The 26,109-nt window shown below is 38.4% G+C and overlaps 1 protein-coding gene across 4 annotated transcripts in view; it reads left to right on the top strand.

Moving 5' to 3' along the window:
• Positions 1-26,109, top strand: part of BABAM2 (BRISC and BRCA1 A complex member 2) — a 168,553-nt gene that overhangs the window by 81,541 nt on the left and 60,903 nt on the right. For all 4 annotated transcript variants that reach the window (XM_080586411.1, XM_080586412.1, XM_080586413.1 and 1 more), the window contains exon 7: positions 5,057-5,166. In XM_080586411.1, coding sequence (XP_080442537.1) covers positions 5,057-5,166 — 110 coding nt within the window. The remainder of the gene's footprint in view (positions 1-5,056; positions 5,167-26,109) is intronic.

The raw sequence follows: 26,109 nt of genomic DNA, 5'->3' as shown, positions 1-26,109 counted from the left end.
AGCCAGTCAATACTCTCTTCCTGCCCATCCTTTCCCATTCTTTCTACCAAATTCTCATTTTTTTTTTCCTCATTCATACTTTATAGTTGATCTGGTTACACCAGGCTCCTAATCCTAGGTTTATACACCAGCCCACTGCATACTCTTGTCCCCCGGTCTCATGCCCCATAGCTCTCAAGTCTTCCACTTGCATGGAAAAGCAAGTCCCAAGGTTGTGAGTTGTCCTTGCCCATCAAGAGCAAGCTGTCCTTCCCCTGAGAGAGCTGCTGCAGATGCAGCCTCCAGCCGCTTCGCGTTGCAGTTTGGTGCAGGCAAGCACACTTCCGTGCCACAAATAAAAATACCTCTTATTGAAAGAATGCTCTAATAAAAGGTTGCAAGGTGATTTTTTCTGCTGATAACTAAAAAAAGGTAATAACTGATTTTCCAGAATCTGCATCTTTAAGGAAAAGGAACTCTAATGTACAAGTTGGTTAGACTCCAGGCACAAGAGGAAATGGGTTATAGCAGTTGTGACTGTGCGGAGCAGATGTTTTGGTTGGACTGGCTATCAACCATCTGACTCATAATAAATTGTCAGTTCCAGTAAATTCCCAGTTTTCAATTACAGTAGGTAGGATATGAGAAAACAATGCCATTTAGATGTTGTACTTGGTGTTTTTGATAATAATTTTCATACACGACTCATGCGAACTTTATGAAAAGATGAAGGATTTTGCAAAGACAGCAGCTGTAAACAAAGAAGCCTGCTTTTGAATGTAAACTCATTTTGATATGAAAGAAAACTAACAAATGGTTCTTTAGACAGTGCTGACACAATTAGAAATAGGATTTAAAAGTTTTATTTTCAAGTCTTGTGATACCTGAAGTCTTTGCCTCAAGTTTCTGGAAGAAAAAAATCTAAAGTTCTTGTAACTTCTGTTTTCATTTGTTCTGTATCTGTATTTTCACGTGACCTTTTGTCCTGCAGTGCCAACATGCATGTTTAATGAACATTTCATCTTCACTGGCTGAGTAGAGAAAGGGTAAATTAGAATGAAATACCATGACTTTTCTCTTTACATTTGTCTTTGTTAAAAGTACTATTTATTGTTGTAAGTTGTTGCTAACAGTTCTCTGCAATAGCCAAAAAAAAAAAAAAAGTAACAAAACATGAGTTGAAAGTCTTTTTTTATTGTTATTATTATCTTATTCCTTACCCGCAGTGCTTTACTACATGTATTTTGCAGTTCCTTTTGCAGGAACTTTTAGTCAAAAAGATCAACCCACACCGTGCAAATATTGTGTAAACATAGGAAAACACTCACAGTTCTTGAGATAGAAAATATTTATTTTTGATGTTAAATGGTGCGTCAGGTTTTTTTCCTCTTTGATTTGAATAGGTCTCTTCTGAAATGAGGAAAAGATTATTTTGGAATACCTAGTAAAACAGGATAGCAAGATGGCAGAAAGACACCATGAAAATCAATGTTGGATCTTTTATATTGTAGTGGGCTACATTTTTTTTTACTGGTAATCATGAGACTGTTGTGGAAAATCTAATAGGTGTGCAATTATCACATGCTTAGCTAATGATCTCAGATATATTTTTTAGCAACATTCAATTTTTAAACCTCAAAATTCCTGTGGCCTAGGATGTATGCCGCATTCTGTGAAAGTTCGATTTAATAATACCTTCTGTAAAGGCTTGTGTGGGAAAAGTTGTGTGAGTAGGAACTGGTACCTTAACATGGTAGTTCTTATGTTGAATGCTAATTTTTAAGACATTGCTATTCTTCATTTTTACAAAATCATTTTTTCTTGAAAAATGTAAAATTAGTTGTTTTGATAAAAATCCTTTAACAGTAACTGTTGTGGGTTAAATGCAACTTATGAAAATAAAATAGCTACTTTAGTATTAAAAATGTACTGTGATTTGAGTTCAAAGTTTTTTTCCTGAAAAGGGATTAGTCTTGAAGAAGCAATTGAATGTCACTATTTCTTTTGAAGCTAACTGAAAAATAAAACAGAGGGGCAATCTTGCTTTGCTGCTCTATTGAAATGTTGCCTGTTCCTTGAGAGAAATCAGCATGCAGAGATGGGAAAGGGGAAGACACTGCCTGGCTGGAATTTGATGATGTGTGAAAACAGCCTTTGCCTTTGGACTCTTTGGTGTGAGGGAAGGGTATCAGCCCCTGTTCTGGGGCAATGTCATTGCCCACTGATACAAAGATGCATCATCTCACCTAGCATTAGCAGGTTTGTAGAGATGACCAGAAGAGATATCGCTGAAGGAGTTAAGCTGTGACTGGCACAGACAACATCAAAAAGGCCTATTAATTTAAAAGGCTTTCCATAGTTTATCTGTGGGACATGTGTTTTCAGTTTAGTTTTGTAAATGGCAGTTGTAACAGACGTACTAAGGCTGAATGCAGTTCTACCAAGCAGATCCTTGCATAAATAAAAGGAACAAAGTCTTAAAGTGATAATCTCTATTGCGGCAAATACAAAGGGACTTCATTGTAAATCTGTGGCCATCTCAGCAACCAGGTAGAGCAACTTCATGGTGTTACCGCATCGCATCTTTTTAAAACCTATAGGAATGCTTATTGGTTTTGTGCTGCCTTTTTTTTTAAAGCTACAATTTTAACTTTTCAGGTTTATGGGCCAAAAATATACATCGTCTTGAAAAGTGGCACTTAGAGAAGAATGCTAATTTCTTTACTTGGATGAGACAGTGGCTATGAGTAGCTATGAATGTAGTGCAGTGCTGTGCTGGCAACAGTAGTTTTATTTTGTGTATTACTTTTGTAAATGAAAAATACTACATCTCAACTTAGTGCTCTTAATGCACACATCAGCTTGTTGCAGCTTAACACGCAAAAATGTTGTGTTTATTTATGTATCTTTTATTTTTCTGGAATGAATCTCCATATTAAAGTAGCCATTAGTGAGTGCAGGAATACAGTGTAATAATAGCGTATAGGGTAAGGGATGCTGTACTGGTGTTCACCTGATTTTTTTTTGTTTCCTCATTTTGATTCTCTTTGATCAGTAGGCACCTGAGTGGTATTCTAGAAACTGGTCATATGCATGATGGTAAACTGGGTGTGCATATCAACTTAGGCGTTAACACTAAACGCAAAATTAAGTACATTTGGGTTTGTCCATATAGCTTGTGAAAAGCACGTAGGTTCTCTTCTGTAAAAACATGAAAACAAGGTATTTGAAAAAAAATAGAAACAAAAGAATGTGGTCTTGACAGAGCTGTATACATACGCAGGTGAATGGAGTATGCATATTTGTCATCTCTGGAAGAATGCCCCTTATAGTAAAAAAATTTTTAATCATTAGCATTGCTGTTTAATGTGTCTTAATAGTTCTTTTCATTTCATTGACAATTAGCAAATTAATCAGAAAAAGGCCAGTTAATGCCGTAGCCAGCTTCAGGAGTGAAAGCTGTTCCTTATTGAAAAAAATTCTTTAACGATGAAAATACACGAAACACCAGGGAAAAGACTAGGGAGGAGTTGCACTGTTTGGGTGGTGGTTGATTCACTTTCTGAAAAAAGCTTTCTCATCTGTGAGGGTTCTTCTGTTGTAGGCTGCTGGAAGCACAACACCGAAAGGAGCGCTGTAGGCCGTGAGGTCCTGTCCGTTGCTGGTGCAGGCATCGTGTCACGTAATCCCATCCATAACCTGACCATACCCCAAGAGGAATGCAGTTAATTCTCGTCCTCACTACTTACGTGAAGCGTTACCCTGCAACTCCAGTTTAAAAGCGTGTTTTCCTTCCCAGCCTAAGTGTGCCTGTGACCATTTTATAGGAGTACACTCTTCCTTCAGCTGTCAGAAGTGAGCAGCACACCAAGGCAGAATTTAAGAAAACACTGTCAGCTCTGTCTCATTTTTCATGCGAGACAATTAGGCTTTTTTAAGACCCATTCTTCCCTGCAGCTTATCACTAAGTTTCTTGGCATGTTGTGTTCTGCACGTAACAGCTAATACGCAGCTAGTCTCTCTGGACGTTAACAGTTTCAGTCCTGCCAAAGCTTCAAATGGCACGAGATCGTCTTCCTGAAACCACTCAGCAGTCGCTTTTTTCCCCCAGATAGGGCAGGATCTCCGAACAATGTTTAAGTGGTTTGCATGTTCCTTCCTCCCAGCTGTGTGTGTGACAGACCATACCAGGGCACACTGAGCCACTGTGATCCTGCTCCGAGTGCAGATCTGCTGGTTTATCTGTTTCCTCTCATAGTTTTCCAGAACGGATAAAAACAAATGCATCTTGGCAAGTCGCTGTGTACATATGCACAAACATGTTAAAGGACTTTTGTTTCTGAGCAGCAAGTGGCACAGTATTTATTACCTGTTGTAAGTGAAGGCGATGGTACTGCCAACTCATGGCCCTAACCAGAGGTCAGGAGCTCAAATGCAGTTGTGTTGAGCAGAAATTCACTTGTTTGTACTGTCTGTGACTCAGAGAAGTGTCAGGTCTTAACAAGACTACTTCTTACAGTAGTTTTTACAGTGTGCGTAGCCTTCTGAAAGTAATGCAGGGATCTAATTTGTGGGAAACTCAGGGGCGATGACTTTTAGATATAAATTTCAAAAAACTTCTTTGTCTACAACAGAAATAGGAGTTGAGTACAGCAAAAATTTTGTACCATATACTTTGAAAAATAACAAATACAAAATCTGTGGTTGTAATTCGATGCTACTATAACATTAAAAAAAAAATCCTTGGCATTTATGTCTGATGTTAGCGTTTAACTGAGAATTGTTAAAAATGAAGTCTGCATCTTTACTGAAATATGTATTTCAGCCAAAGAGGAGCTACATTAGTATACACTTGCTGACAGTAATTGTATTTTGATGCTTGAAATTAAGCACTACAGAATGTCTTTAAAGTACTAATACATGAAGAATATTAATTTTCAGCCTATTTTTTGGCGGTCACTGTTTAGATTCCTCACTTAAGCATCTCTTAAATTGGTATTTGACTTTATTAGTTTTTGTCTGCAAGTTTATAAGTACTTAGTTTTTTATTTGTCGCTTTATTATTTTTAATGTATAGGATGTGAATGAAGATCCTGGAGAAGATGTTGCGCTTCTCTCTGTTAGTTTTGAGGATGCAGAAGCTACTCAGGTTTTTCCTAAGCTGTATCTCTCCCCGCGTATTGAACAGTAAGTGAGACAGTTTGTTCTGAAGTGTTCTTTCAACTTCATCTTTGAACTCTTCATGTTTTTCTTGATTTATGTAAAAAATGTTGGCTAGGTGATAAGGTCATATTGCTTTAAATTGCTTAAAGTCATAATGATTACTGCAAGCGTGTGTGTGGTGGAAGAATGACAGATCTTCTTTCTGTTAGTTCTGTATCTGTGGCTGGATCACATATGGATGAAGAAACGTCATCATTGGCCACATGTAGTACCATATTAATCCGTGAAAAGTATGCTGTGTTTTCCTGCAACAGTATATTTTTGAGTGTGTCCTACATTACGGCACACTGATACCTTTTTTTTTTTTATTGTGGGGCAATATTTGCTTATTTTTTCTTTTGGCAGTGGTGTATACATATATGTATAGGTAAGTTCTCTGTATATATATAGCACTTCTAAATATAGAGTTGTAGAAGCTGAAGGGCTTTATTAACTGTGTTTTAGGAATTTGCAGCTTTACTAACTTATTTTTTCCAGGAAAATATCTAAATACTTAATTTTAAGCTTGTTGGACAATGCAGTTGGCAAACACGATGCTGAGGAACTCCTGAAATGGAAGGGCGAGGATCAGAAATCAGTCTGTTTTCATTAAACTGCTTTTCTCTTGTTTCTGAAAGTAAGAATGTCTTAATGCTCCTTCTTTGTCTTTAGTATTTTAGTCTCATAGTGTCTGCTTCAAAAAAAGTAACAACATTAGGCTTTTCAACTGTTCAGTAGCCAAGCTAATCTAACACTGTTTCAGTGATGCTTTGTTTTTCTGGTCCGTACCGCAATGACTTTGCTTTGAACTGGTCGTAACACTTCTGGGTAGGGAACAGATGGGAAATGCTGACTGCCACAGTTTAGTACAACTTAGTGATAAACTTGGTGTGTGTGAAGGGACATGGTATCTTGACATTTTACTCAACAAGGTATTGGTCTGGATAAGCTGGTGGATGCAGTTTAAAAAAATAAAGATCAAGATTTGACTAAGATAAAAACAGAAGACTTCCCTGTTTTTTTATTTAAGAAAATGCAGGTTGCACACGCACATGCAAACGTACACACATATGAATAATGTATTTAGCAGCTTTTAGTTTTTCATAGTTTATCAGTTCACTTTTATCAACATTAGTCGAGGGCATAATTCTAGTCAAACCTGTAATTATCTGTCCCTGTTCCCAAGGATTCTTCTGCTCAGCTACTGTTAAAAGCAAATGGGCTGTCATTAGTTTCCATTGTATTTTTAGCTCTAGTAACATGTTGACTCTTAAGTGTATTGCAGGCCACCCAGGTATATGTAGATGACCCATGTGCTAATGAATGCACTGCTGATTTTCCCATTTTTCAGGTGTCTGTAGAAAGATGTTAACCTCTTGAGTAGCAAAGCAGAGTAGCAATACAAAAGGCACACTTTGCTTTCCTAAAAATATTGCATTTTCTTTCAGTGCCATAAAAAATACTTGATTTTAAACATGATGTACAGCAATAAAACATAAGGGTATTTGGATGGTGTTAGTACATACCTGACATGTCTGATGACATAGTTATTGCTTTGTCTTTTATAGCTTATGTAGTCATTTTAAAATCATACCAATAAAACCAAGTTCCATGACATACCTCTTCATGTTATCTCTATCAACCTTGAGATACTTCACTTAGAAAGCATAGCTCTACCTCAGTCTGTCCTTGTGTATTTGTAAAGTATTCATCATGGTATCTAGATACCCATAGCACCCAAGAGTTGAGAGGGAGAGAGATTGGTTATGGTTTAGGTTCACTGCGTTACTTTTTGGAGTAACCTAACGCAGTGTTAATGTAAGTTTTTGTTGTTTGATGGCATAATGTCTCTTGTTTTCAGTGCAAGTTGGTTTGCTTGATTGTGAGCTGCTGCACCTTCCTTTACTCTTCTGGCTACATTTTGTGCCATGAGAAAATGTATAGGTATGTTTTCAGTGTTTGCTTGATTGAGCTATAATAACAAAGATGTATTTGTCTTTTGTTCTTTCCCAAAACCAATCTCTGTTCTGTTTAGCAGAGGCTGACAGTCTAGATATTTAACTTTCCAGTGTTTGGGAACTGAAGCAACAATGCGTACTTCTTTATACTTTTTGCCAAAAGTACAAAAAGCCTCAACAAGCCCTGAGGATTAGTTTTAATGACTTGAGGCCATGACATGTTACATTTGAATTGTGTTCTGCTTATAAAAGTTCTTTCCTGCTGCTAACAATAATTGCATCTACAAGCACCATGTAAGCAAATTACTAGTGTATTTTTTTATGCAGCAGAATTTGAGGTGGAGTAAGTAGTAGTTGACAGTTGTCTACATAGCATTCCCAAGTATTCAATAAGGCAGGAAAAAATAAAATTCCCACAATTATTTTGTTAATAATGACTCTCTTCACCTTATGAAGAACAAGCAATCAGGAATGGCTTTGTCCTGATGTATGAAAAAATCATTTTCAGATAGAAATGCTTCGGCTTTGGAGTGAAATAAGAGTAAAGGGTCTGTTTGTGTAGTGTGAGTTATCTCCAGCTTTCCCAAGAGCTTTCATTGCTTTTGTGTTCTGCCATATAAACATGTGTTCCCACATAGCATTTTCTAAAAATGATACTTACCCACAGATCTTGTCAGCGAATTTGAGTCCTAGCAATGTGAATATAGTAGTTCTGCTTTGAAGTGCTATTGTGAAGTACATTCGATCTATTTTTAGGTGGATGGTAAATAAAATACTGGTAAGACTGACTGTTCTTTGTCATAGACTCTCAAAGAGATTTGCTAAATCAGGGAAATGCCCATTTTTTATGGTTTGGACCTAAGATGCTAGGCTTGGAAAAGGTCATCTATTAGTAGGAGGTAGCAATGCAGTGAAAAAGTATTGTTGCATTTTTGGGTCAATATCAGTGTTCAGTTGAATTCCGTGATGCAGTGTGTGTCTGTAAGAGAATAAAGTCCAGATCTTACAGTTAAAAACAAACAAAAGAACCACCTCAAAACCAGCTCTCAGGGATGGGAAGCATGTTGGTTTATAAAAATCTCAACAATAGCTGATCATAACTATGCACAGTTTAATTCTTTCATTAAAACTTTTAAATTCAAAACCATTCTTTTAATTACCAATTGTTTAAAACGCATTAACAGCAATTTCTTGTTATTGTTCCCTTAATTTGGAATCATTTACAGAATCTTTCATTTTATAATTTTCTTTAAGAATTCTTCTTACTCTTTTTTGCACTGCATCAGCAAACAGATACAGTGCCAGTAACAGTTGCTTTTAATTTAATAAATCAGATTAAGTTAAAATGAAACGAGGGGTATTTATGAAAATGTTTTGTTAAAACCTCCCAGCACAACTGTACTATCATAAAAACAAGTTTCTGCACACTTCTGGAGGAAATGGTGAGCTGGGAAACCCCACAGATGGGCCACCCAACTTGAAGGACGGTGCTTGTCAGCATCCCCGAGTGTGTGTCCCCAGCCAGTCCTCCTCCTCCTCCCTCCTCAGGGAGCAGAAGCGCTCATAGGATGCTGTTCATCCCCAGCTCTCGGCTGCTGTGCTTTGGGAAGAGGGTCGGAGCTGAGCGGTGTCAGTACCAGAGGCCCCTCACATGCCTCCTCTTGACTTCTTCCTCCTGCTAGGTAGGCACAGGAGTATGCCGAGGCTTCCTCTGCGCCATGAGGAACTGCTGGGCTATTTGCACGTTATGTCTCTGCCATACTTCTATACGTTTGTCATAAAGTCTCTAAACCTCTCAGCGGAAGGCATCTGGCTTGTTCAAAATCATCTTTCTCTGTGAAAGCATACTAGAGACTCATATGGGAAGGAAATTTATGATTTAAAAAAAAATCTGTCATATCTTTGTTTTCCATTTGCTAAAAGTCACCAGACTCTAAATCAAAGGAATCATTGAGAGATCAAACAGCTAATTTCTATATTAATGCTTAAAATGTTTGTCAGTGTGCTACACATTAAAGGGGATTGCAGGGGTTCTTATTTGATAAAAATCAAATTTATTGTGTTTTTTTTTGTCTTTTTTCCTTATGTGTGATGTCTTTTTTCTTCATGATTAGTCCGTGTTTAAAAAACTAAAATAAAAATGGGTTCGTCTTGGTTCACATTTTAAGAAAAAAGAGATCAGGGTAGAAGCAGTGTTGCTCAGTGAATTCTGTGTTCCCTGGATTCACAGAAATAATCCCGTAATAAACACTGTTGTCCTGGAGGGCTTTTCTCTGATAAATACACGGACGTGAATATGCTAAGAAAACCAGCTGTCAGGAGAACTTGTTTTGCTTTAATGGATCAGGCTCCATGCTTTAGGGGCTGAAATGGTCATTTTTTACTAGTCTGGGAGCCGTGCCAGAGGCTTCTTCGTGACTGAGGCTGGAATTCAAAGTTCGGTGACTGCGCTTAACCTTCTCGTATGGACAGGGAAAAATAACAAGAACCTAGTCTGAACTCTTCGACTTTGAATGTTTCTGCCTGTTTTTCCCTGATGAAAAAAAAAATGAAGAGAAAATTAAGCCATGTGCATTTGCTTTAAAGTGTTTCCCAGCTCTTAGCTATCCTTTCTGCTGGGGATGGAGGAGGAAGGGCATGCGGTGTGCTCCGCTTACGGTGCTGCCCAGGGCTGCCTCGCTGCGTTGGAGATGCAGGGCTACTGTGAAGGGCTTCTCCTCTCACGCCGGTGTGCCTTACTGGTGGGTGAGTGCACGGCGCTGGTTGAAGCCTACTGTTTTAAAACATGTAGGAGCTCACAGTCTCTAAATGATCGGTCGCATCGTTTTTATCTGTCTGTAGAAGACAGAAGCGAGATCTTCTGTTTGGCATGTTAAAATGTTTGCTCATCCAAGTTCATGATTTCTATAGAATTGGTAGCAGACAGCCAAGGCAGTCAGTCCATGACTTCTTCAAATCCCAGAGCATCTTTGCAGACAGAGGAGGCCAGAATGACTGTTGGCTTTGCAGGGCTTCATCTTCCATTAAGCCTAGTTTTGTCGTGCCTCTCCATGTAACGGGCTGACCAGCGAGACAGTAAGATCTCCTGTGGGCTACTTGGCCATCATCCAAATCTTCTTTAACTGTAGCCAGTACAGCAACTTGATTTCCAGCCTAGCTCTGCTTTGCAACTCTTCCTGTGTCCTAAAAATCCTTCTGTTTTGCTGCAGCTTCCCCTTGATGGCCCGTTGACATTTTAGAAGAGATCAGGGTAGACTGGGATTGACAGTCAAAACAGATTGAGTTGTACTTCTGTCCCAGGTGTTCAGCTGTACCAGCTGTTCCTTTTTTTTTTTCTTCACGAAGCTGACAAAGAACAATTAGTGAAAATAACTGTAGAAGAATTAAGATTTTGTTTCCATCATCTAAATGGCACTTTAATACTGGATATGTTAATGCTGTTCTTAAATGTTTCAGATAGTGAGATTTTTAAGATGGTTTTCTTTCAGTTAGAGAGCGAGCAATTAGACCTAATCATTGAGGTATGAAATACTTGAGGCAGTTCTGTGGATTGATTTTGTTGCTAGGTAATGAAGTACCCAGTTTCTTTGAATAAGAGATACTGGGCGGTTTGGGGTCTGTTATATGCTGTACAACAACCCAGTGCTCAGTATTCACAGAGCAAGACTTGGAGATGAGTGTTAGGAAGAGGATTTAGTTTTGTGCTGTGAAGAAGATTCAAAGAAATATTTCATTGATGTGTTTGAAGTTATAGGTTGGCTTTTTTTTATTATTTTTTTCAGCAGTATGAGACAGCTTTTTTTCAATTACAATTTTCTGACAGGCCACATTATACACTGACGTGTGATAGTCGTTGCTGATCACTGTCACTATTGTAGTTTGAACTCAGTGTTTAAAGGTATATGGTAGAGCATTGAGCTGCGTGTGCTGGAAGTCCTTGCGAAGTACATCTTCCAAAACACAGTGCCAAGGGCCTCCTGTATTTTAATTCCATCTCATTTAGTTTGTTTGTATGATAACAGCAGAATTGCAGGTCCCCTGATGAGGCTCAGATTATGCAGACTTTAACCGGTTTGTGTCATTCTAGGGGTTTAGTTAGGTTTCTCTTGGAATGTCAACCTTTATGCATAAGGCTCTGTAACCTGAGAGGTGGGTATGTGTGTGTTTTTCCATGGTATATTAATTACCTCTTAAAGAAATCAATTGTAAAGCAGAAAAATACGTATAAAAAATTAAGAAATTTTAAAAGAAAACAGAACCATGTTTTTAAGACAACCCTCCCATCTCCCTTTTTCTACATTCTTCTGACTAGGGTGGAATGTTCTGCAGAAATTTCAGTGAACACGCTTGTTTTCTTTGGATACAAAATCTTTCCACTAAGGTGTTGCACTTTTTTTCACCAGTATACATACAGTTTCTTTCAGGATACTCTAATTAAACCTACAGTTCTGTTTCGTGTTATATTGTCATACGTTATAACATATTTCATTGTAATAATCCCTGTTAAGACAGGCATTTCTAAGTACTGTTATAAAACTGTATTCTTCTAAAATATCCTCCTCAGCATTTTTGCTGTGGGATCGCTGCTTCTAGGTGTTTTTATCTCCCACAAAGAGTGATAATGAAGGGGAGGAAAAAGAACAAAGTAATTTTTCTTTTGGGCATCACACAGTGTTATTCATAAAGGTGTTCCTGGTTCTTTACTGTTGCCCGTGTCTTTAGACTTGTATCTTTGTACAATGAGATTGTCAGAAGCACTTTTAATTAGTCAAAACTAATTTCAGCGATGACATTAAAAATTACTGTTGTCTCAGTTACTAGCTAGGCCAGTATTTTGGAGGTTTGAAATCTTACCCTGTATTTCCGATTGGAATATTTTTGTAAATTATTTTCTAGGTGTTGCTTAGATTGTGTGGCCTTTACTTTGATACTGAAATTCATTTTAGTTTTACGAAGGCACTTATTTTTCTCTTGAGAAAGCAAATGCTTTTAGCTTTTCTATTGCCTAAGTTGATCTTCTGATTTGGGGGGTATTTCATTGCCATTCTCACATCCTTGGTGTCTTTCCTTAAGTGTCTTTCTTAGATATTTCCCCAGCCTATTAGAACATGCATAGCAGATTTCATTGTTTCCTGAAATGTTTTTATAGGAGAAAAGAAGCCTGCTGAGCAGAATGTATCCATGGTAGTACTAAAATGTCTGAAACAGGTGGCAAGATGTTTTTTTTCTTACCTACAAATTAATAGGAACATTTTGTTTGTTATTTTATGTAAGGCCTTTTGTTCTAAAGAACTGTGCAGGCCAATTCTGGGGACAGTGTGAATTCCCTGAAATTATTTTTATAAAATTAGTTAGGCTGACCAGAGAAATTTGAAAGAAGTGCCATTTCTTTTTACCCTATGGCTTGTGAATATGGCAGTAACGGAGCAAACAGGAGGGTCTGTTAACTGGGGTTAAATGTTGCACTAAAAAGTACTTTACTAGGTGTTTCTTTATAAAGCAATGAAAAAACCAGCTCCTACCAGAATTGTGAAATTTGTATGTATGGAAACTTAACTTTGAGTTTCTTTAGAACTAAGTTATAGTGTATGATTGTAAAATACTTCCTTAAAAAATGAAAAAAAAAAAATGAAATAAGGAGTTGCAGGGAAATAACAATGAAGCAGTGAAGTTTCTCTGTTAAGTGTGCTTAATTCCACAAACTGTCTCTTTGGAATGAAATAACTCTCCTTTTAGAAGATGAAGCTACTGACTGCATCAGATTTTAAAATTATCTGACACGTCAGAGACTCTTGCCAATTTATCCTTAAATGTCATCACATGAGCAGGTCATGGAGGATTTTTCTTGAAGATCAAAGTTGAGCTTTTGCTTTTCAACTGTATCAGTTCGAGCTGCATATTAATTACCAAACCTGAGAAACAGGGGCTACAATAAGTTAATTACAATTTTTCTTGGCAGCAAATGCTATTGAGTACAGAAAGGTACATTTACTCTACAGTTTCCTGGACTCAAGTTTCCTCAAGTATTTTTTGAACCTGCTATTGTTGCCATGTGTGTATTTTTCCCAGTTCTTGATGTAAATCAAAACCCACTGCTACAGAATGTGACATTATCTCGTAACAGAATACTCTTTACTGAAGCGGATTTTTGCATATTTGGGATATGTGGCTTGCTTTCTGAATATGGTGACTAAGTCATTTGTTTTCAGAGAACTTCACTATAATTGCAATCTGCACATTTATAGTGTTCTATCTTCAGACTCTTCCTATTCTATTATTTGAAACAGTTAACAAAAAGTTAGCTACTTTTAGTGCTTCCTTCCAGATGCTAATGTTCAGTAAGGACAAACTTATGAACACTTGGAACTGAAGAGTTAAGGGTTTTCAGACATAAACTTCTAAAACACGTGAAGCATAGAATTAAGATATGTAAAGCACATCAGTTTTGATTGTTGCTGTGTCTTTTTCTTTCCCCAAACTGCGGAGAGCTGGCAGGAGCCACTGGAGATCACATTCCAGCTGCTGCCATTTCAGTCGGTAACTTGGTGGCACGGGAAGTGTGGATCAAGGAGCACAGAGAGGGAGGAAACTGGGAAAGGAGGGACACCAGTGGTGAAGGGATCTCAGCCTCAGGTCCTCCTTGTCCTGTGATAAAAAAAAAATACGAAATATATCCTTCAAGATTACCACAAGGCCTCGTTTCAGTGCCGAGTGTCTTTGGAGTGGTTTTGGGCTGTGGCTGTTGGCAGTATGGGAGTACAATGTGAGAGTTACCTGGGGATACTAGCTAACATGTCTTCAGTTAGCTAGAGTGTCTAGTTAGTAATGCGTATCATACACTACAACAGAGGTCATTACCGTTGTACTTTTAAGAGCAAAAGTGAGATAGGTAATGTAAATTGCTGTCACCCAGAAAATCAATAGAGGAGGCAGTAGCAGAATCCAAGTCTCTTGTTTCATAGTCCACAGCTTCCTGCACTGGACTCTGTTTGGTCTGTCTAATCCTATCCGATAAGCTTGGCTTGGTTGAAAATGCATATTCCAGCAAGTATGGCTAGGAAGGAGAGCATTTATGAACCTCTGAGAAGCCGTTTTCACAATCTTCATCTTCCCTGTTCTTTTCTCTTCCCTCAGACACCATTTTTCCATGCAACTAGCATCTCACATGTCATGCTTCCTCCTTTCCCTGCTCATTCTCTTAGATCCTGCTCCAGCCTGACGCCAGAATCCGACCATCCTCATCCAGCTATTTTTCTGTAAACTTCTCCACCCCAGAGCAGGACTAAGTACCACCTCTGTTTTCATTGCTTTCCACATCCCTATCGTCTGCCAATAATCCATGGCATTTTGAGCTTAAGGTCTGCTTTAAATGAGTTTTAATATCTTCTTAATTATCTGTCATAGGAAGATGCCATTTCCGCAAAATAAATTGTGGTTGATTTTTACAACATGACTACTGGGTTTCTGGGGGTTTCCTTTTCCCAGGTTGTTGTCAAGAATATGATTCATTCTATTGCTGATTACATTTAAGGCATGTTAGATAGCCGCAGTATATCCTACTGCTCCTCCTGTTACTACAGGAGCTACTCTGCTCACGTGAGTATTAACGGAAGCCCTCTGATTGCTTTCTGCACTTGTACATTGGAACTGCATGGAAAGTATGTATAAAAAGCATGTTCCCACCTGTGAAACTTGGTGTTGAATAATCTTTTCCTATATATAACAGATCCCCCTTCAGAAATATTGAGAACATTTTTCCTAGGAGCTTTGCTTTGGGGAATCCCCCTATCAAATAACAAGAATTTGTTGAGTGAGAAACCCAACACAGGCATCAGCCTAAACTTCAGCTTTCTTTAAATAAGAGTTCAGATTTCAGGCAACTCAGAATAGTCATCCTTTAAATGGAGTGGAGTTTCTGTATTTAGTAGGTTCACTTTCTAAAAAACATGTAAACTGATTTTTGTAGAAGGCAGAGACAACTAAAAGCATAACTGGCGCAGAGCAGGGCTTCATGCGATGAGTCCTGTACATTTTATCTTTCCTTTCTCTACAGCCAGCACTTCTTGGGGACCAGCTGGACCTAATTCATCTGCAACTTGGAAGAAACACAGAGAGGTAGTTAGAGGTGGCCTGTGGGCCACCTTACATCCGAGGAGTTGTATACTCCTTGTACGTGTAGAGAAGTGTTATCAATTGAGGAGAAAAATACTATGTTCTTGTACACGTAGTCCTCTTCTGTACCAAAAAAAAGTATAGCTGCTCCCTGCTGGGTTTCATTGTATATCAGTGATTTCTCTGGCTATCTCTGAGTTGTCACATGCTACAGCTAAACTGTGGGGCCCACCTCTGCACCCTGGTCAAATAAAAGCTGGTGTCAGGGCAAGACCTGGATGTTCGACATGCCACATCCCACCCTGATTTCCTCTGCAAGAAGCTCCGAGCCTTTGGAGGGGGAGGAACTTGGGTACTCCACCAGGCCTTTGATCTGGATGGTGAGAGTCAAACCTCTGGTGTAGGCTGCAAGGCACACCTTACTTGTATGTTTGTTTGTTTGTGTATGTGGTGGTGGTGTTGTTGGGAGGTCGGTGCAGTCATTTCTTTAAAGGCAGTCATCAACCATGTTGTGGAGTAACAGTGTTTTGAAACCCTTCCATTTCAGTGGGTTTTTAAACCACTCCAGCCTTTCATTACTTCGGCAATTTGTGTAGCCAGTGTGTTAATGGAAAAAGTCTGGAATATTTTATGTATAGCTTGGAGAACATACGTGTGTGTCAACAAAGAATATCATAGGATTTGTGTCGCAGATCTCATGTGTGGTATTTGATATGTGTATGCAGTATGTGTCAAACTTCCTACAGAGAAAGCCAAATTAAATTTTGGCAGGAATTGAAACTTGAGTATATGAAAATGTAGTTTCTCTTTTTTGTTGGATATTAAAGCTAAGTTCTTGGAGCTGGTTTCTGGTCAGGGGCCACTGATAGTACATGAGGGGGAAACTTAAACCGTTTAACAATTTAAGTGAACAAGACTCTGTTAGTACCAAAGTTGGATACACCGTACTACTGTGGAAAAACCTGTACAAATAGAGCGAAACAATTCTGCTTGCAGATATTTGCTGTTGAAGCCAATAAAAGGGCTGTGCTCTTCTGTGTGGTTTAGTGATGTCAAGCTTTGCTTGCTGGAGGCAGCTGTGCTACTGCAATGCTTTTCTGACCTTAAATAGCCTATATGCTGGGTAATGCAAGCATATAAATATAAATACAGGGCACATAAGGACATAAGGAGGCCAGAAAAGCCATCTAGGCCCCTTCCCTTCTCTGAATTAGTCAGTGTCTTCCTCGGTATTATTCTCTTCTGGGATTTGTCCAAGATATTTACAAAACCGTTTATACTAATTGTTCCCTTGTGTTGCCTCAGTACTGTTTATTCCATATGTTAAGTACTGCGTGCAAAGCAATTCGGCTTTTTAGTGGGGCTGCTGCTTCTCTTTCCTTCCCTTGCTTTGTTTTTGCATTTGATAATAACCCAAACAGCTGCGCAACATTTGTCTGTCTTGGAAGGTTGCTAACCTCGGTAGCAACCCACTGCTCTTCATCCTTTCTAGAGAAAGTAGCGCTCGCTGTGATATTTTGTGGAGGTAATTCCTTTAGGCCGTGTTTTTGGTTGGCTTCCCAGATATTTTTTGTTTTTCTTGTGCTCCGTAGTGGTTAGATGGCATGTACATGTAATTACATAGCGATCCTGTTAATTTGTTCCACTGCTCAAAGATTGTCTGTACTCCTCGAGTTGTAATGAAGATTTTAACTTGATTCCTACCACCTCCAATCCTTTTGTTTTCAGTTCATGCTCTGTTTTCGTTCACATACCTGCTATTGAAGTTTCTCTTGCTGCTGTTTTTTTTCTTTTTCAAGTTCTGTCTCCCTGTTCTGTTTTCTGTTCTGGCTGTTTGTTTTTAACTCTACTCAGATCTCTGAAAATGTTTTTTTTTTAATTATTTTTAAGACGTAAGCCTCTGTAGTTTTGCACGTCAGGTAGCAGTTTTTCCTGCTGTTGACAGAGAAACTGCGAGGAGAGTTGAGTGATGAAGGTACCTCAGGACAAAGGAAGCCTTATCTAAAGTTTAGGCACTCGTTGATCAATGAGAACCGAACAGCCCTTTTAATGGCCTGATACGCAGAATCAGAGCACGGTCGCAACAGTAACATTGCGTTGTCTCAGACTGCAATGCCTTTGTTCTCTGTTTGTTTGAAAGCAGTAACTTTATTTTACAACACTTTAAAATGTTTATTTTACTTTTTTTTTTTTGAACGTTATTTTTCTTTAAAATGGACTCTGAATCATCGAGCCCAGCTTCCTGCTTGGCATGGGACTGTTGCCAGCACTAGGTCAGGTTTTGAATAGCCAGGCCTTTGTCTAGCCAAGGCCTGGGCGCTTCCCACAGAGGAGATCCCACAGCCTCGCTGAGGAGCCGTCTCTGCTGTACCTGCCCTCAGCAGGGGAGATGTTCCTCTGGAAACCCGGTGTCAGCATCCCAAGGCTTCAGCAGGCCCAGTCCTTAGCACTGTACAGGTCCCTCTGGATTGAAGCTGGCTGGGTCTGTCGTCACAGTGCCACATGATGTCATAACACTGCCATTTACCGCGATGTTGTCATGCGATGACCTTTCTTCCCTTCACCCGTGAGCTACCGTTCATCCATTCTTACTCCAGATCAGTAGCTGAAGCTCTTTTAACATCACTTGCTTTTCCCATAAATTTTAGCTTCTCAAGTTAGTCTCGTCTTGCTTCTCCAGCCACATGGAAGGGTTGTGTTTAAGGTTATCTTGCTGACCAGGATTTACTCTGGCTGGAGGTCGTGATGAGCTGGTATAAAGTTAAATTAAGTTCCCATCTCACTGCTGACACAATGAAAAGTGGTGGCATGAGGATTTTGCTGCATTCTGGCAGGTGTCACCAATGCATGGTCCTCTGAGACCAGTTGCTGTTTGATGTAATTTAGAGCAATGTAGGGCACTATAGAGCCAAAAATCAAATAATTTGGGTCAATATTGTGGGTATTGTTATGCCTTGCCACAGCGAGGCATGCAGTACAGGGAAATCTTGTTTTACTTCGTCTTTTTTTTTAACACTGTATACTAAAAGCTTATAATCTCTTCTCAGTACACTACTACTAATTTGTATTTTCCTTTCTAAAATTTCATATACTATAGTAAAAATAAAAATTAAAAAAATACGACCACTAGTCAGGAGCAGTGAATGATTGTGGCAGTGTAACTCGCATTGCTGAATATTTTCTATGTGCAACAGAGCAGACTTAAAATGGTAGAAAAAAAGGTAGAATTACCTTTGGTTTGTTCGTTATACTAATGCTTTGAAAGTCTATCGTGCTATTTTTGTTCATCTCCCAACCTGTTCAGCATATTTTATTTAATAGTTTAATGGTAGCGTCTAGATGCAACCACCCATGTTACATCAGACTGTGTGCAACTGGAATGTTGTTTACTTTTCACCAAGGCAACGCCCTGTTTTTTGTTAATTAATATCTAACAAGGTCCTCCAGCTGACTCCCTTTAAAGTAAAGAATGTAGGGGTGTTCAGAATTTATAGGCACGCTGTTCTAAGGCCTTGTAGGAACAGTGTGTTTTATGCAAGTGGCCCATTAAAGGAGATGCTCTGGGGGTTGGTTGGTTTGTGAGTTTTTTTCATTTTGATACATATTTATTTATATTCTTCTTCAGCTACCTTGGACAAGTTATGTTTGTACTGAATGTGCATGGTCATTTAATAGTGGGTGCCATGAAATGATTTTCTTGATCAACAGAATGAACTTGAGAAGACTTGTGGGAAAGTCTCCTACAACAGTAACCTGTTGCTGTTCTTTCGGGAGTAAGGGAGAACTTGCATGTTTAAAGTGGTCAAATCAGCAGCTGTGGCTAGTGAGTGTTTAAACTGTAAATATTTTTTCTTATTTTTGACAAGACATCCCTCAAATGTCTCAGTTACAACTGTACCGCCAGGGATTTTTTGTTAGATCTTTACATGTTTTGTCCAAGCTCAACTTGAAATGATTCAAGTAATACAATATACACCATTTTCTTAGTGCTGTTGCACTGATACAAATGGTTTGCAGTCCTTAATTGTCTTTTCATCTGAATATCTGTATAATTTTTTTCACAAATGTTAATGTTTTTTGTTTTGGTACCTCTCTGAGACCACTTATTACCAAATACTGTCATGTGAATGTATTCATATGAATGTATTCATGTGTGAATATATTCATGTATTTCAGAAAGATTGCATTACTGAGAAACTAGAACCAAATAGAGACTCCTTTTGATAATCTTAGTCTGTGACAGATAAATATAGCTAGGCTTAGAAATGTGGACTCTTTCTTTCATGATCAAATTTTATACCTAAGATGTCTTCCTGCTTATTGATCCTCCTTAATCAATGCCCTGTATTAGCTATGTAGGCTATCTTGAGGCTATGTGCATTTATGTGCAGTGACATGTGATACAGGTTCCTCTAGCATCTCCACTGTTGTCATTCAAGCAGTGTGCTCTAAAGAGAATGAAATAAAATATTCAGTACATGCAGAAGTACATTTCTTTCCACCATGAAAAATGTATTCATTATAGTTGGGTATATTTCGAGGCCTTGACCCCTGCTAGAATATCTCAGTAACATAAAGATAAATAGATACTGCAATTGGCAAACTGATTATAATTGTACATTAAGGCAAGCAGAAGAGTCTTTTAATTTAATTCAATCTTTAAAAACCTGTAAAAATACTTGATTCTATTTTAAGAACCAATCGTAGGTAAATAGTGTTCCATCCAAACCATGTCAATTACTGGTGATTATGTTTGTTTTTTGTAGATTTTTTGAAGTTCCTTTGTTGTAGGAGGACATCTTGGCAAAGCTTCACATGTGGTTAACTGATTGCTGAGCCACAAGTAAATAATACTGTACAGTTAAGCATTTCTTCCTGCATCACCAATTTCTGTTCTCTTGGGCAACAGGAGTTCAAATCTGGGCAAAGATGACAGGCATAAACCTGTCTGATTGGATTAATAACATAGAAACTGTTGCTAGCCTCTGAAGGAATATTTTAAAGTTGGTCTTGTGGTAAGTTTCTCAACACAGATTTTGATTTTATTAGACCAGCAGATAGATAGGTGAATAACTTTTGAATCCTAAAGGACAAAAGGAGAATCTGTTTCCCGTTTTCAGGCTTAGCAGAAAGATAATATGCTAAAGGAGGTGAGAACAGGGATCTGGAAACCTGATAGGCAGTAATGATTCAGAGGTGGCTTCCACTATGCTGAGTTTGGGGGAGTTCTTTTTAAACAGTATCATTTTTGCTTGTATGGCATTTCCAGTCTCCCTAACTGTCTTTTTTTTTGAAGTAAGAATTAATTAGTTTGAGGAAGCATACATTTTCCAATTACTGTGCTCACACCTTTGAGAGAATAGAACTGAGAAGTTGATAAAGGTTTTTTGATACATTTCTTTAATCTTAAAATTGATGTTCATACGGAAAGTTACAAGTTTGTTGTGTGTTGCTAGGGGAAATGACCTCAAATTGTCCCTTTGTCCTAACTTTGCAAAAAGCTTAAGTAGCATCTTTATGGTAGTAGCATCTGTATTTTGGGTTGTACCATTAAATTGAACACATGGGAAAATCTGTAACCTAAATTCACTTTTCTGTGCCTTTGTAGTTGTGTTGAAATGACAGTAATAGCCATTTGCCATTTGAGAGGGCAAAGTTACATTCCAGGAGCTCATAGGGAGCAAATACTGAGCATTTGGGAAAGGCAATTTGGGAAAAAACTAAGATGACGATGTTCAAAGATTTTGTTTATTTGCACTTTTTATATCTACAAAAATGGCATGAATTTGTTTTCAGTTCTCTTCTGAGTGCTGAAGTAGACCTTTGTAGGTTCAACTGCTAAATTTTCTTATGCAACTTGAGACCTAAATTCTCAGAAAAGAAAAACGACAAACGTCTTTTGTAAATGAATTTGATCCTTTGGAATTATTCCAGTGTGTGGAAAGCTTGATATTGTACCTGCTAAAGAGGCTTTGACCTCTATTAGGATACCAGTCCCCCAGACTGATTCTTGAAATGTCACAACTTGTAGCTATTTCAAATGCTGGTTTATGTTGAAGGTATAAAGGTATCCAAAAGAGTTGTTAAAGAATAGTACTTACTAGAATTACCTGTTGGAGGAGAAACATCTGTTGCATTAAGTAGATCGTGGTAACTTATGAAAGAAAAAAAAAGAGCAATACAAAGTTATTTTGTCTGTTTACAAAATTCAAAGGGGAGTTAAAAATGAAGAAAAATATCATAATTTATATTTTATGAGCAGGTCCTCTCATAATTTCTCCAGTGTCTCCAGCAACCTTTTCTTTCCCTCCTTGCCCCTCCTCTGTTTTCCACCCTTTCACACTCCAAATTCTCATAGTTGTAATTCTGAAGATGCTTTTGTGAATGTCTTCTCTGTCACTTTGTTCAAGCAGCATACTTCTCTCCTTTTGCCAGACCTTGTCCAGAAGTCTCTTCCTAATTCTTTTAATTAATAGACTTTTTTTTTAATACAGAGCTCTTTTTTTTCCAGCTAGAACCTTTGCTCTTTTATTCCCCCTCTCCTCCTTCCGTTGGAGTTGTCTGTCTTTCATCACCCTCTTTAACAGAGATTTACATGGAAGGAAAGATGAAAATTCCTGATACTGGAGATCAGTCAATAAAATTGATCAATTCTGAGGATTCCCTGATAGACAGATGACACAGTACTAGATTTTGAAGGCAAAGTATGGAATTTTAAACAAAATATTTTATTTTTTAACTTTGGGATCTTGAAACATCTACCCTGACTTTTGTTCTTGATAAATAATAGTTTGCTGTCAGCCATTCTCCAAACTTGGCTTGCTTTCACATTTTCTGCATTTTATTTCTTCTTGCAAAGTTAGAAAAATCATACCGTGTATTGGACATAAATTCTAACCTTGCCCAGCATTTGGCTAGATGAGCTACAATTAGTTATTTTTAGTCCTGACCAAGTTCGTCTGCATAAATGTTCTTCAGGTTGACACTAATTAGACACTGAATAAGTGCATGGTTCCTTGAAGGGAAGATAGCTTTTCCAAGTATTGACCACTGCTTTAGATAGGTCTCCTTCCAAAGTAGCTCTCCAAAGAAAAGGAAATTTGGAAGAGGTGTTGCGTAAACCAAAGGAGAACAAGTTTGACATGTAAAGACCTGGGTGACCTTTTTTTTTCCCCCACAATTAATACGTTGAATTTGAAGTCACTAAGTAGGTACTAAATCTGTGCATTTCACTTTTTTTATGTATTATCAAGTTGAAAGATGAAAATTAGATGTTCCCGCAAACAATTTTACCTTTAATGTTCTGAAAATATTTAAGGTATCATTCTTGAATCTTATGGATGCTCTAAACCAGTTGTTACCAGTTTCATGTCACTGGTTTGGCAGACTTTAATATGATGTTATGAGTTAGTTACAAGAAATAATCTAGATGTTAGTATGCAGTACTTGAAAAGTTTGATGTGCATAACCATGACCTTCAGTCTCTTCAGTAATAACCATTGCAATCATCGATCGCTAACAAAAAGCTACTCTGTCAGGTCAGTCAGAATGGCGATGCAAATCATTCATCACTTCCTTTATGTTTGAGAAGTGTGTCTTTGCTTGTGTATCTCAGGTGCCTCAAACAGGCTAAACAATTTTTTAGGAAGCCTGCTTCTCAGAAAAGAATGAAATAGTCCTATTCTTCTTTACTACTTTCTGCTTGTGTTCCTTGAACCTTTCAGCATTGGATTTCATGGTAATTGCAAATGTAAGGTGTCATGGCTGGTGAATCCTCTTGCTTCTGACTTAAGCAACTCTAGAATATCATCAACCTTCAGGTGTTGTCTTTATTGTAAACTTATAATGCCTTTTTTTTTTACATTGGTATTTTGTATGAGGTTGTTTGTACTTAAATATGCAGTCTATATTCTTCCATGGTAGGAAATTTCTGGTGACTTGCTGTTGGAGCTTTTGCTGTCTCTTAGAAGACAATATCAGTTCCCTAACCTTTTACAGTGTTCAAGTTGGTAGCAAGTTAGTAAGATAGGGAAGGCTGGGAAACTGACAGATGATTGTTTGTTATCCAATTTTAATGTAGCAAATAGTCTGAATGGCAAATGAGAAGTGAGTTCATAGTCTTCAATTTCTAGCGTCCAGTTCTTCTGTCTGGAGTCTCCTCTGTGCTGTAATTGTGACAAGTCTTGTTTGAACGTCCAGTGAAATAGCCAAGGATTGACTTTGACTGTAGCTACTGAACTTACCTCCCATGCTTGGAGAGGATTCCTTTGAGTTTTTATCCTGAGTTTGGATGGCTCATAGTGGACATTTTATTGGTACTGCTTGCCTTATCAGAAAGTGTCCCATAGACTGTGGGTTTCAATATTGAAGGGTACTAACTTAAACTTCAAATAAATAAGTCTTTTTAGTTGTACTCTCTAATATTTTTACTTCAAGGTCCTGAGTTGGTACTCAAGGCATTTTTATTAATAGGTTTGCATTGTAACTCTCCCAAAGAACAAACAAAAGAGAAGAGTGTTGCCTCAAGTGAAAGGTTTGTATTTGTCTCCCTCCCTCTCCCCACACCTGCCAAAAATGTTAAGCAGAGCTAGCTGTATCTCCAATCACCCACAGCGCTGCGGTGGTTTGAAAGCAAACTGTGTAACTAGAATCAAGCAGCAGCACTGGCTAATTACAAAACATATTCATGTAAGAGGCTTCAGCAGCAATGCTTGTAACTGGTCTTCTCATCACAACTCTGGCATTGCCTGTAGGTTGGCATTCGCTACGGTACGAGTGTATCCCTAAATAACCACTGTCTTTCGGGGGTATAATCAGCTTGCCCTCCCCTCCCCTGCTCTGAGAGCCAGCTGTACCTGTGCAGAGCGATACCGTTATGCAGTGAGCAAGTGGCCTTGCCAGATTGGGGAGCAGCTTCAAACAGCCTGTAGGGTTGCACAGGATCTGGCTGTTGGAGTCGTTGGGCCAAGTGCGTCCTTATTTGACTCCACCTACTTTGAGAAGCTTTGACGTACTGTTTCCCAAAGTAAACAGTGTTTTGGGTTTGGTTGTTTTGTTTGTACTGTTTCATCCCTACAAAGGAATGAATAGAGCCATTTTGTAACCTTGATTCTCAGTTTACTTCCTTCACTCTCCTTAAACATCTCTCTCCCTCATCACGGTAACTGTTAGTGTTTCAAATTCTCTTTCAAACATGTGCATGCCACCCAAATCACGATGGTATGTGAAATGTAATGTTAGGCAACTGTTGATATTGTTAGAGGGATTGTATTTTAAGCTGGGGTGGGGAAGCTAGCACAGTACATTTTGCAGAGCTGTGCATTTTTTAAAACATCATCATGATCCCTGGCATATCACTTGTACTTGCAGAAGAGGGCAGGGTCCTACACCTTCAGATCGGGTGCTTTTTCAGGTGTTCCACCCAGCCTGAGTTCATGTCAGACAAGTCAGGTCATTGTTTCACAGCTGTTGAGGTATTCAAGGGAGGAGCTTTATTTATTTCAGTATTTCATTCTTTTTACCAAATCTAAGGCAATAACATCTTTGAAGATATAATACCTTTCAATTCACTGATCACAAAATTAGTTAATTTACAGCTTTCTCTAGGGGAACAGAAAAGAAGACTGTTCTAAAGTTTTGCCTTTTTTTCTCCAATTAATTCAGGTTACGCTTCCATTGCATTTTTAAGGAAACCTCAGTTAAATTATTAGTATCTATTTTAATCATATAATAATCATACTGTGACAATCCTTTTATTTTTTTGTTTATATAGATACATGTTTATGATTAAAATTTACTGGTGTAAATTACCTTGCCATAGCGTCTAAATATTAATATGGTGCCCAAATAGAAGAACACATTCACATGCTGAATTCTCAACCCAGTGAGTTGCAAGTGAAGATAATAGCAAACTTTATAAAAACAGGGCTATTATATACAATATTTTGTCAGAATCATTTTCCAGCCCTCAGCCATTTGTGGCTCCAGGACTTTGATATGTATTCAGTAATCCTGAATGAGTTTTTCTTCCATAGTCTCATCCACTCCACCCTTTGAACATACTGCAACAGGGAATTGCACAGCCCCACTACCTCTTGCGTGAAGATCTTAGAATCATAGAGCCATTCAATCTGGAAAAGACCTTTAAGATCAAGCCCAATCATTAACCTAGCACTGCCAAATCTACCACTAAACCATGTACCTAAGCACCACATCTGTATCAACCACTTCCCTGGGAAGCCTGTTCCAGTGCTTCACAGCCCTTTCAGTGAATAATTTTTTTCCTAATATCCCACCTAAACCTTTCCTGGCACATCTTAAGACCATGTCCTCTTGTCCTTGTTTGTTGCTTGGGAGAAGAGACCAACCCGTACCCTGCTACAACCTCCTTTGAGGTGCTTTTAGAGAGCAATATGGTCTCCCCTGAGCCTCCTTTTCTCTAGGCTAAGCAACTCCAGCTCCCTCAGCCAGTCCTCGTAAGACTTGTTCTCTAGACCCTTCACCGGCTTTGTTGCTCTTCTTTGGACATGCTGCAGCACCTTGATGTCGTTCTTGCAGTGAGGGGCTGAAAATTGAACACAGTCCTTTTGGTTTTGAGCCTAGCTCCTATTAGCATGATTTAATGCTGAGCCCTTCCACTTGTGTTGCAAGAGACGCAACTAGTTAATGCTTACATTCTCCCCATTGCTCATAACCTTACAGTTCTCATCCTGCTCCTGTGTTTGTTTTCTGTTTTCCAGACTGAGAAGTACTACTCTAAGCTGTTCCTTACCTGAAAGCCATTCCATGTCTTTGTTAATTCTTTTCTTCTCTGAAACTATTCGGGTGGTTTTATGTATTTTTTGTAGAGGGGAGACTG

The sequence above is a fragment of the Anser brachyrhynchus genome (assembly GCF_964034855.1).
Source record: "Anser brachyrhynchus genome assembly, chromosome: 3".
Classification (NCBI taxonomy): Eukaryota; Metazoa; Chordata; class Aves; order Anseriformes; family Anatidae; genus Anser; species Anser brachyrhynchus.
The sequence above is the reverse complement of the archived record's forward strand: the minus strand, read 5'-3'. Positions and strand labels throughout refer to the sequence as shown.